The sequence below is a fragment of the Schistocerca piceifrons genome, chromosome 2, assembly GCF_021461385.2.
Source record: "Schistocerca piceifrons isolate TAMUIC-IGC-003096 chromosome 2, iqSchPice1.1, whole genome shotgun sequence".
Lineage (NCBI taxonomy): Eukaryota > Metazoa > Arthropoda > Insecta > Orthoptera > Acrididae > Schistocerca > Schistocerca piceifrons.
Genome location: NC_060139.1, coordinates 443,048,635 through 443,062,945, shown reverse-complemented (window position 1 = coordinate 443,062,945; position 14,311 = coordinate 443,048,635). Strand labels below are relative to the sequence as shown.

The following is a 14,311-nucleotide window of genomic DNA, read 5'->3' as shown; positions in this document are numbered from 1 at the left end:
CTGTACTTCTCATTAGTACATTATGTATATGGCTCAGTGCGACTGTCTTCTAATTTCAAATGTGTTTTCAGGAATTTACGCAAATGAAATTTTTTCGATAATTCATTACAAACGCAGTTCATTTTTTGTTTTCGTTTCTAATAGAAAATTGGCAAAATGTAAAATCGGACAGTGCCGGTTTGTCAGCTAGTAAAGCTAGACAATCATGTTCCAGGTTGCTGTATTTCTTCAAGTAAGACAAACTTAGTCCGCAGCTCGTGGTCGTGCGGCAGCGTTCTCGCTTCCCACGCCCGGGTTCCCGGGTTCGATTCCCGGCGGGGTCAGGGATTTTCTCTGCCTCGTGGTGACTGGGTGTTGTGTGCTGTCCTTAGGTTAGTTAGGTTTAAGTAGTTCTAATTTCTAGGGGACTGATGACCATAGATGTTAAGTCCCATAGTGCTCAGAGCCATTTGAACCATTTTGAAGACAAACTTGTTTGGCAGTAAGACTCCTCTGTTGGCCAAAGAAAAGTTCTGCTTACGAGACCAGAACCTCTCAAGGGAGCAGACCCACTTTCGTTTCGTCACGGTTACGTAAATGATGGGACAACCGATTGGGTTTAAAACAACCGATTGGTCAGTCGATTATTTTTGCGTTCATTCGTTCTTTTCAGTCGAATGAAACAACCGTGGTCACATCAACTACATTTACGTTTTCACTCACCATCAGTGTTGTCCACCCCGGTAGCTGAGTGCTCGGTCAGAGGGTTAGCTACCCTCTGTAATAAAAAAAAAACTGAGTGAACGGATCAACAAGATTGGTTGGTTGGTTGTTTTTGGGGAAGGAGACCAGACAGCGTGGTCATTGGTCTCATCGGATTAGGGAAGGATGGAGAAGGAAGTCGGCCGTGCCCTTTCAGAGGAACCATCCCGGCATTTGGCTGAAGTGATTTAGGGAAATCACGGAAAACCTAAATCAGGATGGCCGGACGTGGGATTGAACCGTCGTCCTCCCGAATGCGAGTCCAGTGTCTAACCACTGCGCCACCTCGCTCGGTATCAACGAAGAACCTGAACGGCTGTCATCGGACGTCCGCCCCGAACAAATTCAACGAACAATATAGAACAAAATGAGATAAAAAGTGGTCAGCGCAACAGAATGTCAATCCTAAGGACCCAGGTTCGATTCCCGAGTGGGTCGGAGATTTTCTCCGCTCAGGGACTGGGTGTTGTGTTGTCCTAATCATCATTATTTCATCCCCATCGACGCGCAAGTCGCTGAAGTGGCGTCAAATCGAAAGACTTGCACCCGGCGAACGCTCCACCCGACGGGAGCCCCTAGTCACACGGCATCTACATTTTTTACCATCAGGGTTCGAGCGGTTTCGCTTAATATGAGACAACCGATTCACTTAAGTCCCTGAGGATTACGTGTGTTATATGAGTGTTTTCGCTCAGTCTCTTGGGCGTGAGTGGTTTCACCGGCTCCGCCAAAAGCAAGGCGGCATCCCGGCCCCTGCGCCGGCGCTGTGCAGCCCCGCGGCAGGAGGGGGCTGACTTGGGGCGCACGGGGCGCATGCACAGTCTGAGTGCTTTTTAATTAATTAGAGGACACCAGTCACTTCTCTTCAGGAAAACGGAAAGCAAACAGGCACTGAAATTGGGCCATATTCTTGTCCTCTTCAGGTACCCCTAGGGAAGCTTTTACACTCAACTCTGTAGCCGCAACGACACATTAGCTTAATTAGTTGTGTCTTGATTGCGTCTGGAACCACTTTATCCACAGCAGTGTATTAATGAATGTTAAGTGATGAAAAAAGAATTAGTCTATGCAGTACATTATTAGATGAATAAATGCAATGTTTATTTTAACGTTAGTATATTCTCTGAGATGTCTTCGCGTAAATGCGGGAGGCGACTAGTTTCACTCAGAGGAGTGAATGGAGAGCTTAGTCAGCTAATACCCTGAAGAGTAGTTTCAGCTGAAACGACTAATACATGGCTCAACCGACAGAAGAACAACAGACTGGTTGAATTGTGTCGACTGTTTTCATTCGGCAGCTCCAGCTTCTCTCGAAATAGAGTGAATAGTAATCGGACTGATTCGTGAAACAACAACCGACTGATTCGATTCTTTTCATTCTGCTGCTCCTATACACTAGCTCCACTCAAAAGAGCGAATAGTTCAGCTAGTATGTAAAACTACAACCGAATGAATTGATTGTTTTCCAATGAATGACTGAACAGACTGTTTTCATTCGACTATTCCCTACATTTGTCCGGATGTCACGTAGGCCTACTTACATCGAACGGGGGAGAAAGAAAGAAACGATGGTGCCTGTGCAGGAGGAGGAAGACCCTGCCCTTTGGCACGGCCCTCCGTATGCTAACTTCACCAGTGCCGCGTAACAATAGCTGACTCAACATCAACCTGCAGATGTTTAGGACATCCTTTACCATGGGTGAACCTGAAAGACCCTAAAAGACATTTATGAAGTCTTTGAAGGACATAATGTCAGTCAACTGCTTCCCCTTCACCACTCGCCAGCACATCCAAAGACTCCGTAAAAACGGGGTGACGGTGACAACACTGACCTTAGCAACAGCAATAATTTCTCCGTTTTCAATTTTATCGTCAGCATTACTTGAACAAAAGTCATTGCAGAAATATAATTCTGTACAAGAAGTAAACGCTATTGTAGAATACGAGATAATAGGCTATAACGGAAAACAAAGAAAGAGATAAATCAATGTTCATTCATTTTCCGACCACAACACTATTCCCACGGCACATTAAATGCATGTCATTAACTTCCTATTATCACTTGAATTCATTATCTTCAGCCGTGTCCATAGAACTTAGCTGGTGAGAATATATCAAAAGTTACAATCAGCATTCATCACGGATTGGAATCGTATTTAACATTTCTATGACTGAAAAATGTATATTTGTTAGCTCAATACCCACCATTTATGTTTCAGATCTGGGTTAAACTACTCTGAACAAATACACAAATATCGTTGAGCAAATCTGTAGTCTTGCAAAATTCATGCTACACAAATGAAAATTGTATTGAACGTTTGTTGTGATCACATAACGTATACCAGAATAGATACTCTCCTTAGTCACTACAATAATCGAACATTGGACTATTATATCTTGCAGTGCAAGCAAAATTACGGAGCACCTACTTAGCATATTACAATATCTCTTAACATACGGGATAAGTGAAAACTTTTGGAATGTGTAAGTCAACACACTTTCACGTAAAGCCAAACGTAGTAAAATATTTGACCCGTCATTTTTACTCAGTTGTTATGTAAGTTTGACTAATTGTTGTTGATGTTTATTAAAAAAAGCAATACATTTTTTATTCCAGATGCTATTCCACCTGTTGAATGGCCGCAGAGAGGGAAAATTGTCTTTCAGAATCTATATCTCAAATATAATGAACCAGATCCTCCCGTACTGAAGGATCTTAATTTTACTGTTGAAGCTACACACAAGGTAGTCATAATATTAACATTCAGTAGGAAAAGCAGTTTTTATGTAATTTCTGCCTTCTGTGATATTTTGTAAATCTGTTTCAGGTTGGCATTGTGGGGCGAACTGGCGCTGGAAAATCTTCTATCATTTCCGCGCTGTTCCGTCTTGCTCCAACAGAGGGCACCATCGTTATTGATGATATCGACACAAGCCGCCTCGGACTACACGACCTTCGGAAGCACATTTCCATCATCCCCCAGGAGCCGGTGCTCTTCTCGGAGAGCCTCCGGTATAATCTCGACCCATTCTCAGAGTTCGAGGATGCAAAACTCTGGGAAGCTCTTGAAGAGGTGAGCTCGTACAGCATCATATTCGTCTTCTGTGGGAATAGAAAATGCTACAAAACCAGATGTGAAAGCGACTAGCAATCAGATTGTTGTTTAAAATGTGACAGGCCTCTGATACGAGTAGTCCTATAGAAGACGGTTGACTGCTTAGCTCAGCTTTCTAGATAGACTTGCAGGAGGAATGTTAGTTTAATGGTGGATTCCGAACAGCGGGGCACCTTTGGACGTTTTCATGTCCCAAAAAGTATTGCAAGAGGTGAATGTCATGTTGAGTGAAATAATTCAGTGACAGACTGCAGGTGAAATTCGAAATTTGTAGATTTGTAATTCGACACTTCAGCAATGCTACTTAAATAATGTTATCTGCCTTTTCATAGGAATACTTAAATAATAGTATCTGTCTTCTTACAGGAGCCTTCAGAAATAACAATTATTAAAATGTGAAATCCTAAGAGAGAGATAAACTGAATACAAATGAAGTTGAAAATCAAAGACAAGTTATATGATTCTTTGTCTTATGACGAATCACAACAGAAAACAACTCCTTAAATAGCATTAAGTAGATAAATCATGATATAAATTAAAGATAGAGACGAATCCCAATGAATCAGCAAGCTATCGTAAAAAGTTATGGTTCAGTTCCAATATTTAAGATTCGTGGCGGAACTGTTGCTGTCGAATAACGAGTGATAAAGAAATGCTCACTGAAGCTAGAGTTTAATTTCATGATACTGAAACACTTTCTTTGAAACACGCTGATACTATAATCACAGCTGTCAGAGGATGCCAGAGGCATTTTCATTTATCTGTAGAGCTTGTCAGTATCGTAACACTATTTTGTGTTCAGAATGACTCAGCATGAAGCTATGGTTCACTTTGGTGATAATAAGAGAGATAACATAACCGCAGCTATAGTATTCCTAAGGTGACTGGTACTTTGGCTAAAAACACCTTTCGAAGAAAACATTTTATGTCTACTCATGGAGCTCCACTTTTCTCTTCTAGTATGTTGTCTGCACAGAACTTTTAGTCCAGCCTTTTCTGCTACCCACGACACCAAACTCACCTCCTTTCCAATACGTCCTTCCATTTCGAACTTCTTGCTGGTACTCTGAATGGTGGCGCCTTTGTTCTCACCGTGTCGTATCCTGGTCTAGCAAGAAGGCGAAAAACCTACCATTAGGCCTCCTGCTGGTTCTTGCTGGCTTAACAGTGTTAAAATTAACGAATTCCCTGTGCTGATGGTAGACTTTACAAATCGCCGTAAGTTCTTGTTCTTATTTTCTTACTCACATTGTTTCTGTTGTTAATATTTAAGCAAACATTATTTCTTCAAATCAAAACAACATCTTTCGAACGGTGGCCTTACAGGTTCTTTGTCTTCACACGTGTCGTTGCTGGAACCAACACAACTCAGGATGAAAATACAGAGTGATCGTTTTCCTTCTGGATATGATAGAACACTCTTGCTGTATTCCTATGCAACAAAAGCATTAAAGTACGACGGTGTATGGCTTATGTCGCTTTAAGCGCAGAAAGCAGTGGCACGAGGTCTGTATTACAATTTTCAGATACTAACAACGCCCACGGTTACCTTCACCTCTGTGTCCTGCGAACAACTGACACGCATCACCACATCGCGTGCAATACACTCATGGGGAAAAAAATCGCAACACCAAAAAATGAAATTTCGTGACTTTTTATATAGGTCAAATATTTAAGCGATTAACATTGCAAAATCGCACGTTAATGTACTCGCGAAATAAGCCGTTGCAAATGTGAAATGCTGGTACATTAATAACCGGTGTAACCGCCAGAATGTTGAATGCAAACATGCAAACGTGCATGCTTTGTGTCGTACATGTGCCGATGTCAATTAGTAGGATGGCGTTCCAAGCCTGTTGCACTTGGGCAGTCAATATCGGGACGGTTAATGATTCAAATGGTTCTAAGCACTATGAGACTTAACATCTGAGGTAGTCAGTCCCCTAGACTTAGAACTACTTAAACCTAACTAACCTAAGGACATCACACACATCCATGCCCGAGGCAGGATTCGAACCTGCAACCGTAGCAGCAGCGCGGTTCCGGACTGAAGCTCCTAGAACCGCTCGGCCACAGCGGCCGGCGGGACGGTTAATGCTGATTGTTGATGACGCTGGAGTTGTCGTCCGACGATGCCCCAATGTGCTGAACTGGAGGTAGATCTGGTGACCGAGCAGGCCAAGGCAACATGTTGACACCCTGTAGAGGCTGTTGTGTTACAACAGCGGTATGTGGCCGAGCGTTATCTTGTTGGAAAGCTCCCTTAGGAATGTTCTTCTTGTATGGCAGCACAACAGGTCGAATCACCAGATTGGCGTACAATTTTGCAGTCAGGATGCCTGGGATAACCAAGGGAGTGCTCCTGCTGTCATACGGAATCGCATCCCAGACCATTGTTCCAGGTGTAGGTGCAGAGTGTCTAGCACGCAGACAGATCGGCAGCGGGCCCTCAGCTGGTCTCCTCCTAACCAACACACAGCAATCACTGTTACCAAGGCAGAGCCAGATTTCTTCCGAAGACACAACAGACCTCCACCCTACCTCCAATGAACTCTCGCTTGACACCACTGAGTTCGGAAATGACTGTGGTTTGGGTCAGTGGAATGCACGCTACAGGGCGTCTGGCTTGAAGCTGTCCTTCAATTAAGCGGTTTGTAACAGTTCGTTGCGTCACTGTGGTCGCAACTGTTGCTGGCTCTGAGCACTATGAGACTAATTTTCTGAGGTCATCAGTCGCCTAGAACGTAGAACTAATTAAACCTAACTAACCTAAGGACATCACACACATCCATGCCCGAGGCAGGATTCGAACCTGCGACCGTAGCGGTCACGCGGTTCCAGACTGAAACGCCTAGAACCGCACGGCCACACCGGCCGGCGCAACTGTTGCTATTATTGCTGCTGCAAAAGCAGAACGATGCGCCAGAGCCATACGCCGAACATGACGGTCTTCCCTCTCGATAGTGCCACGTGGGCGTCCGAAGCCCCATCTTCTGGGGACCGTACGTTCTTGTGACCATCGCTGCGAGCAGTGGCATACAGTGGCTACACTCCCGCCACGTCCTTCTGCAATATCGCAGAAGGAACAACCAGCTTCTCGCAGCCCCATTACACGACCTCGATCAAACTCCTGAGGTGTTGTTAATGGCGTCCTTGTTACCTTAAAGGCGTTCTTCACTAGCATCAAGTCACCATGTTCAATTTCAAAGATAACTAACACTCACGACCGTTACAGGGTCTATTTAAAGCAAACTGATTTGCATCCCTATAGTGGCGTTACTGACACCACTCTCATGTGACTGGCGCGAATAAGCATCAACTTTCGGATGTAGAAACATGTCTGGCTAATTTCGTTTATGTCGCACAACTCCTTCATGGTTCTGCGATTTTGTTTCGTCACTGTGTAAGCAACAGCAGCGAGGAACAAGAAATACTGCAAAGGTCGCCACAGAAATTCGAAATAAGGGAAGTGGAATGAAAAGATAACGGAAAACTGCGTTTTTCTGTCAAATTATATGGAGACATTCGATTTGGAGGTAGCCGGTTTGATGTTGGTGGTGAAAGAACAGGGCGTGCGGCACTGATGAGGGTGATTCGGCCACCAGATAGGGGTGTTATGCTCATCGGGAGACAGGTGCTATTACAGAGGAGTTGACTGTTCGCCGGCACCTGGTTTTACTCTGACCCTTCTCTCATCGACGTACCGCACGAACATGTCACCACACTAATCAGTCCTCTGTTTTGAATAAAAGACATTTTATAGCCAAGATTGCATTAACTAATATTTATTACTGACGATGGGTTTCGAAGCTGAAACTGTCATCCTCTTACTTTTAAAATGTTTTGGCTTCACCGTATACTTCGAATGAGATGAATTCAAAATGTATAAAACATGTAATGTAAGCGTAAACATTTATTCAAATGTGCATTTTTACTGTACATCGTGCACTGTAATAACTATCAAGGTTCCGTTGCATGCAACGTGTGTGAACATGTCCATTTGCACAAGGTGCTTTTTATGTTAATATGGTTTCACTGTGGACAAGCTTATGCTCTCCACCATAATGAGGACACGGCATGAGTCATATTCATAGTAGACCACGATATACAGCCAAAAATGTTTTGAAGATCAGAAGGTGACAGTTTCAGCTATAGAAACTGGTCGTCAATAATAAATATTAATTAATGCGATCTTAACGTTTTTTCAAGTCGAATATAGATCTCGCCTTTCATTTTCTCAATACGAGGAACTTCAATAACACCTCCGTTGTAGGCAGGTGTAATCAGCAGCTATGCCTGACATACAGCTCTGGCACACTGCAAGGGAAGGAGCCATTTTCTGCGTGGCAGGGGCCTCTTTCCACTTATGAGGCTGAACCTACACCATTACACCACTTAATTTAGTGACTACATACCTAAATGCTGTCTCATGATTTACTAGGCGGAAAGACGAACAGCACGCCAGCAATTTTTCACGTTACTCAAGTGTAAAATGTTTCAGTTACTCGCAGGTCTGTCGGCCTGTGTGGATGATCGGTTCTAGGCGCGTCGGTCTGGAACCCCGCGACCGCTACGGTCGCAGGTTCGAATCCGGCCTCGGGCATGCGTGTGTGTTATGTCCTTAGATTAGTTAGGTTTAAGTAGTTCTAAGTTCTAGGTGACTGATGATCTCAGATGTTAAGTCCCATAGTGCTCAGAGCCATTTGAACCATTTTTTTGAACTCGCAGGTCGGTCTATATTGTTCCCGACGGCTTCAGGTCTTCATGGAAGAAAGTATTCCGACATCGAACCATCATCGCCTCCCAGTCAGCTCGCCCAATGAATTCTACATCGTCGCTCTCATATCTGCTGTAGACTAAATTCCATATCGAAATGGTTCAAAGGCTCTGAGCACTATGGGACTTAATATCTGAGGTCATCAGTCCCCTAGAACTTAGAACTACTTAAACCTAACTAACCTAAGGACATCACACACATCCATGCCCATGCCAATAGAAAAGGTGCGATAGGCTATAATGTCTCTGTCATAGTAAGATTCCAATCCTTGTAGTGCTTTATCACTACCTAGTACTACAGCAAGTGTTAACCATGAATTACCAGGAACAAGTTCAGTAGTCGTACATGAAAAATTAATCTTGCATCCAACAAATGTGATTGGACCGGTGAGTAGCTCCTCTTGAGAAACATTATTCGGCACAAAACTGAAAGTGTCCACTGTCTTGTACACTGGTAGTCTGCTCCTCCTGTATCTTCTACAACGATACGGCATGGCTGTGTGCTTCGTGCGACTGCCTCGAGTCGAATGAGCATGCTGCTGCCTCAGAACAGGATGTACTTCCTGCCCCCCACCCGTGCGCGCAGCGCCAGCGCGCCTTATCAGTGTTGCGCAATCTTGATTTTCCAGCAACACGGGCCTAGTAAATCTAGGGCCCGTGTTGCCCGGCTGCCTCGCTCAGCGACAAAGTCCCACTCAAGGTCACCCGCCTTACACAACAGCATAAGGCTAAGTCACACTAACCTAAGGACATTACACACATCCATGCCCGAGACAGGATTCGAACCTAAGACCGTAGCGGTCGCGCGGTTCCAGACTGAAGCGCCTAGAACCGCTCGGCCACACGGCCGGCTTCCATATCGAGGCGAGCTGGTTGGAGGAAGACTCGCTTTGCCTAGAATTAAAATAAGTAACTAAGAATAGGTCATACACTGAAGAAATGCAGGGCTATGTTTCTCTGGCTGATCTTCGTACATGTGAGCGTGGTTTTGTTCCCGGCCCCTGGAACGCCACTCACACTACCCGGGCTATCAAAGCCCGTTAACTACGGCAGGCAGTCTCCAAACAACCACACGCTGAGCCCCTGGCAGGTGGCCTCTGTCTAGTGCCAAAGCCCTGCCCCAATTGTCCAAATCTTTCCTGTATTCTGAAGCCTAAGCACTACCAATACTTTCAATTTGTGTGTCAAATTATTTCTTTACACCCTTGTAGGATCTACAACACCTCGCTTATCCTACCATTTTCCCCTCTCTGTGGAAACAAGCTCTTGTAACGGAGGGTGAGTCGAACCTTATATGTTACTTTCATCGACAGTAAGTCACTGATTACGCTGCCCTAGCACAATTCACAGAGTCACTCGCAGCTTGCAGCACGTTTTTCGCAGTTAACATAAAAGTACCTCTAAACTTCACAATGGGAGGAACTGATACAGGAGAATGACGATAGCCCGATATTCTGGCTAATCAAATCGTCAGAGATATTCCTGAGGCAGGATGCTTTTAGCCTTTCTTATGTATTGATTGTATTATAGGCCAGATGACCTCACAGAGACAACAAAAGGCAGATAGCTTGGTCGAAATTCATTTCTTTAAAGAGCCGTGATTAGCGATTAGTGACAGATTATAACGTACATTGAGTAACATTAGAAACGCAATTTCAATAGGTTACTTTTGAGCTGTCCAACCGACTGAACTTTTATACATGGTGTATCGCGTAAATTGCAGATATTTCTGCTGGTTACTGATGACGGGAAAATTACATCAGTATTTACGTCATTTGTTGACTAATAATTATAGCTACTACAGTTCGTGTGTTTTAGGATGTTTTGTACCTCCAAGGACGTGTGGCAAGAGCAACCCATTAATGCTAATTTTCCTCTAGGCAGCAATTCAGGTGTTGAAGTGTGGATTCGTGGACGTACAACGGCTAGTCTATACTGACAGGCGTAGTCCACTTAGCGATCCTGTTACGATCATGAAGAAAATATAAACACATAATATTAGACACGTGTTTGTGGGAAGACTGTTCGATGCAGAGGAAAGGCAACCAACGCACTGATGTGCGTACACATTAAGGTACCTCATGTAAAAATATGTGCACTTATACCCGTTACACCCCATATAATATGTGCAGTGTCTCAATGACTTTTTACGTATACACAAATTAGCAACAGAATGATACTGCCATCACTAAAAAAACTCCTTTCTATACATGAGAACTGGGATTGTGATAGAAAAAGCAAGAGACAACTCAAATGTACACAATTATACTATTATTTACTGATTGAGGGTGGACACTGGGTGTTAAGTTACGTAGTGGCCTTTCTATTAGTACCAACCGTTGTAATTATTGTTGAGCATACGACTGCTGGAAGTAAAGGAATGGCAGATGAATTCTACATTAAGATTCCGTGTAATCCCCAAAATACTTCATCGACAGTAAGTCACTGATTACGCTGCCCCAGCACAATTCGCCATATATTTTCCGAACGAATCAGAGAGCAGTGTACGAAGAATCGCTCTGATGAAAAGGCAGAGCTGTTCCGATACCCATAAAAATATCGGGCTGCGGGCCACTGGCTGACAATAGACGAAACATCTAAGGCAAATAAATACATGTAAATAATAAATTTCAGCTATCAGTCGTCCTTTTGAAATTTTATTTTCAGATCTAGATTTCAGCTAGAAACTAGCCATTCTCAATGCACCATCATTTTTATCAATGTAAGTGATGCCTCTTGGTCGGGCTTCATTCACAGTTCATTCAATTGTAACTTAACGCCCAGTGTCCACCCTCAATCAGTAAACCATAGTATAATTGTGTAAAAAAAATGGTTCAAATGGCTCTGAGCACTATGGGACGTAACTGCTGTGGTCATCAGTCCCCTAGAACTGAGAACTACTTAAACCTAACTAACATTAGGACATCACACACATCCATGCCCGAGGCAGGATTCGAACCTGCGACCGTAGCGGTCGCGCGGTTCCACTGTAGCGCCTAGAACCGCTCGGCCACTCCGACCGGCTATAATTGTGTACATTTGAGTTGTGTCTCTTGCCTTTTCTATCACAATCCCAGTTCTCATGTATAGAAAGGAGTTTTTTTTAGTGATGGCAGTATCAATCTGTTGCTAATTTGTGTATACGTAAAAAGTCATTGAGGCACTGCACTTATTATATGGGGTGTAACGGGTATAAGTGAAGATATTTTTATATGTGGTACCTTAATGTGTACGCATATCAGTGCGTTGGTTGTTTTTCCTCTGCATCGAACACTCTTCCCACAAACACGTGTCTAATTTTATGAGCTTATATTTTCTTCAGTGTAAAGTTTCCGAACTACATCGTCTTCCTGTTTTGTTAATAGCGTTGAGCTTTCAAAACATTACGGTTTAAATCAACAAAATCTGTGGAGCTCTAAATTGCACGAGTTTTCTTTTTAAGAGTGACTTCACTACGAAGAGGATATGTCGTTATGTCTGTGGCAAAAGATATTGCTTTATAAGATAGGCAACGTAAAGTCGCAGCGTTTGCAATGTCTTCAGATGACTAGTTGGTACTCCGTCCCTTCATAATCACCTTCTGAAGATGTTTTAATTTCATATAACTCAGCCCTACATCGAGAGAGACGTGAAGCGTGTCGCTATGGTATCCCTGCGTGTGCTGGACTATTGGGATCGAGCATAGGTTTGGTGGCGCGGTGGTGGTGGGTGGGGGAGATGGGGGGAGGGTGAGGGAGGAGGGGCGGACGGACACTGAGCATTACTCGTTTAAAAAGTTTCCAAATTCGCTGGGCCATATAATTATTATTACTACAAATGGAAACTGAGCACGAGATAATTGTTGTGAATTAAAGCGATTTTAACAAGGGAATCACCGTTTTATTAGAAATAACATGAAACAGAACCATTAAAAGTTACAAGATAGGTAACAGAATTTGGGTGTTCTTTGGAGACTCGATTAAGTTTTACCCAAATGTCCTAAACAAACAAGTTTAAGATTCTTTAGTGAAGAAAACGGAGGCACACACACACACACACACACACACACACACACACACACACACACACACACACACAACTTTACAAAAAGATAATAATACCAAACATAACGGTCGGAATAGAGACAGAGGTGGAGCCCGTAAGGTCTGAGCACCAGCAGCGTGTCCTAAGACCGGTCAAGACTGCTGCCTGATACCATCAACCGAAACAGGCGTACAGAGGGTCCGCCCAGGCCGCAGGCCGTGACGGCGCGCGTTAAGGCAGACTGTAACTGACTTCTATAAAACACCAAGACTCTTTAAGACAAATGAAAAAACGCCTATTACAACTGACCTTTTCAAAGTAATTTTAAAAAAAAGGGTGCCTCGAGGGAGACAGCAACGTCCAACAAATTCAAACATGAAATACCAAAAGGTGCCTCAAATAGCTAAACACGCGTCAAAAAAATTTACAGTCGGTTTCTAGGCCTAACATGATAACACATAAAGCCGACTCAACAGACGAACACATTAAAACAGAAATGTTTGGCAACAGAAGGCAAAAGCGAAGACAAATTACATACAAGAGGGAGGCTGAGAATAGCGTTGCTAGATCGACATGAACGTGCGAAAAGCGCACAAAATAAGAAATACGGACATGTGTCGATACAAAGAAGAAAGTTATGCACCACAATAGTGCAAACGGGTAAACTGCCGAATAATATACCAAGAAATGTGCTAAACACACCACTGCCCGAATCTCAGGAAAACTGCCAACGCACAAGGATAATTACGGCGCTCAGCCAGCCTTAATAAATCCAGGAGCAGCAAGGCTTCGGCCTCCGGATAAACCAGCACCCTCAGAGAGAGCTGGAAAACAGAAGTAGCGACAAACCACACGTCTTCTGGTCGCGGAGCGTCCCCGGTGCAGGAACGTTCTCCTTCTCGTGTTTACGCTGTTTCTCCTTACTTGACCTGCGAGCTCCGAGCAGTGTCCTTCCGTATGAGCGCCTCGTAGCCAAAACAGACCGACAGCGACCTCTTTCAACGGCAGAATCCCGACCCCCCCGCGTGCTGTCCCAGCCTGCTCTATCCAAGCAGACCAAAAGAGAGCCTCACACCGCAGCACCACAGAGACACTCGCGAGTCGTGCGCGATGTATCGATCTTGCAGTCCGGCTCAGGACGATCCTATAAATACGACTCTTTTGCCTAAAGTCTTTCGTTTCTGTTCTCATAATTTCTAATTGTTGGCGCAAGTCACATTGTCGAATTTACAGCAAGTTTCTTTTCACGGTTAGTGTCATGTCTAGTAGTAATTTCTTTATCACTTGGTGTACGTATTTATCTGTAGAACGTCTTCTGCTTCTTTGTAGTTGCTTCATTTCTGTGCCCGAATATTTCTCACATTACCAGGCTCATGACTGCGCGCTAAATCGGCACTGGAGGATGGAAGACTTAGAACTGGGTCAGCATCTGTCTTCATCTTACATTTCGAAACACCATTCAACAGTTCACTTTTCAAATCCCTTTCATAATACGAACCAGTGAAATTTATTGAGCAGACATGAGCATTTTCAACTCAGAAGAAATTTGCACATTTACAAGCATTTATTCATTTTCTTTTCATCTCATTGTTTTTAGGAAATATATGAAACTTACTTCCTAACTTACTGAGTTGTGATTCCTACCATGTATTGTA

General features: G+C 43.7%; 1 protein-coding gene across 1 annotated transcript in view; it reads left to right on the top strand.

Annotated features, from left to right (window-relative positions):
* The window catches only part of LOC124774916 (ATP-binding cassette sub-family C member 4-like), a 296,627-nt gene that overhangs the window by 260,138 nt on the left and 22,178 nt on the right, over positions 1-14,311 (top strand). The window contains exons 21-22 of the mRNA XM_047249591.1: positions 3,359-3,486; positions 3,570-3,815. Coding sequence (XP_047105547.1) covers positions 3,359-3,486; positions 3,570-3,815 — 374 coding nt within the window. The remainder of the gene's footprint in view (positions 1-3,358; positions 3,487-3,569; positions 3,816-14,311) is intronic.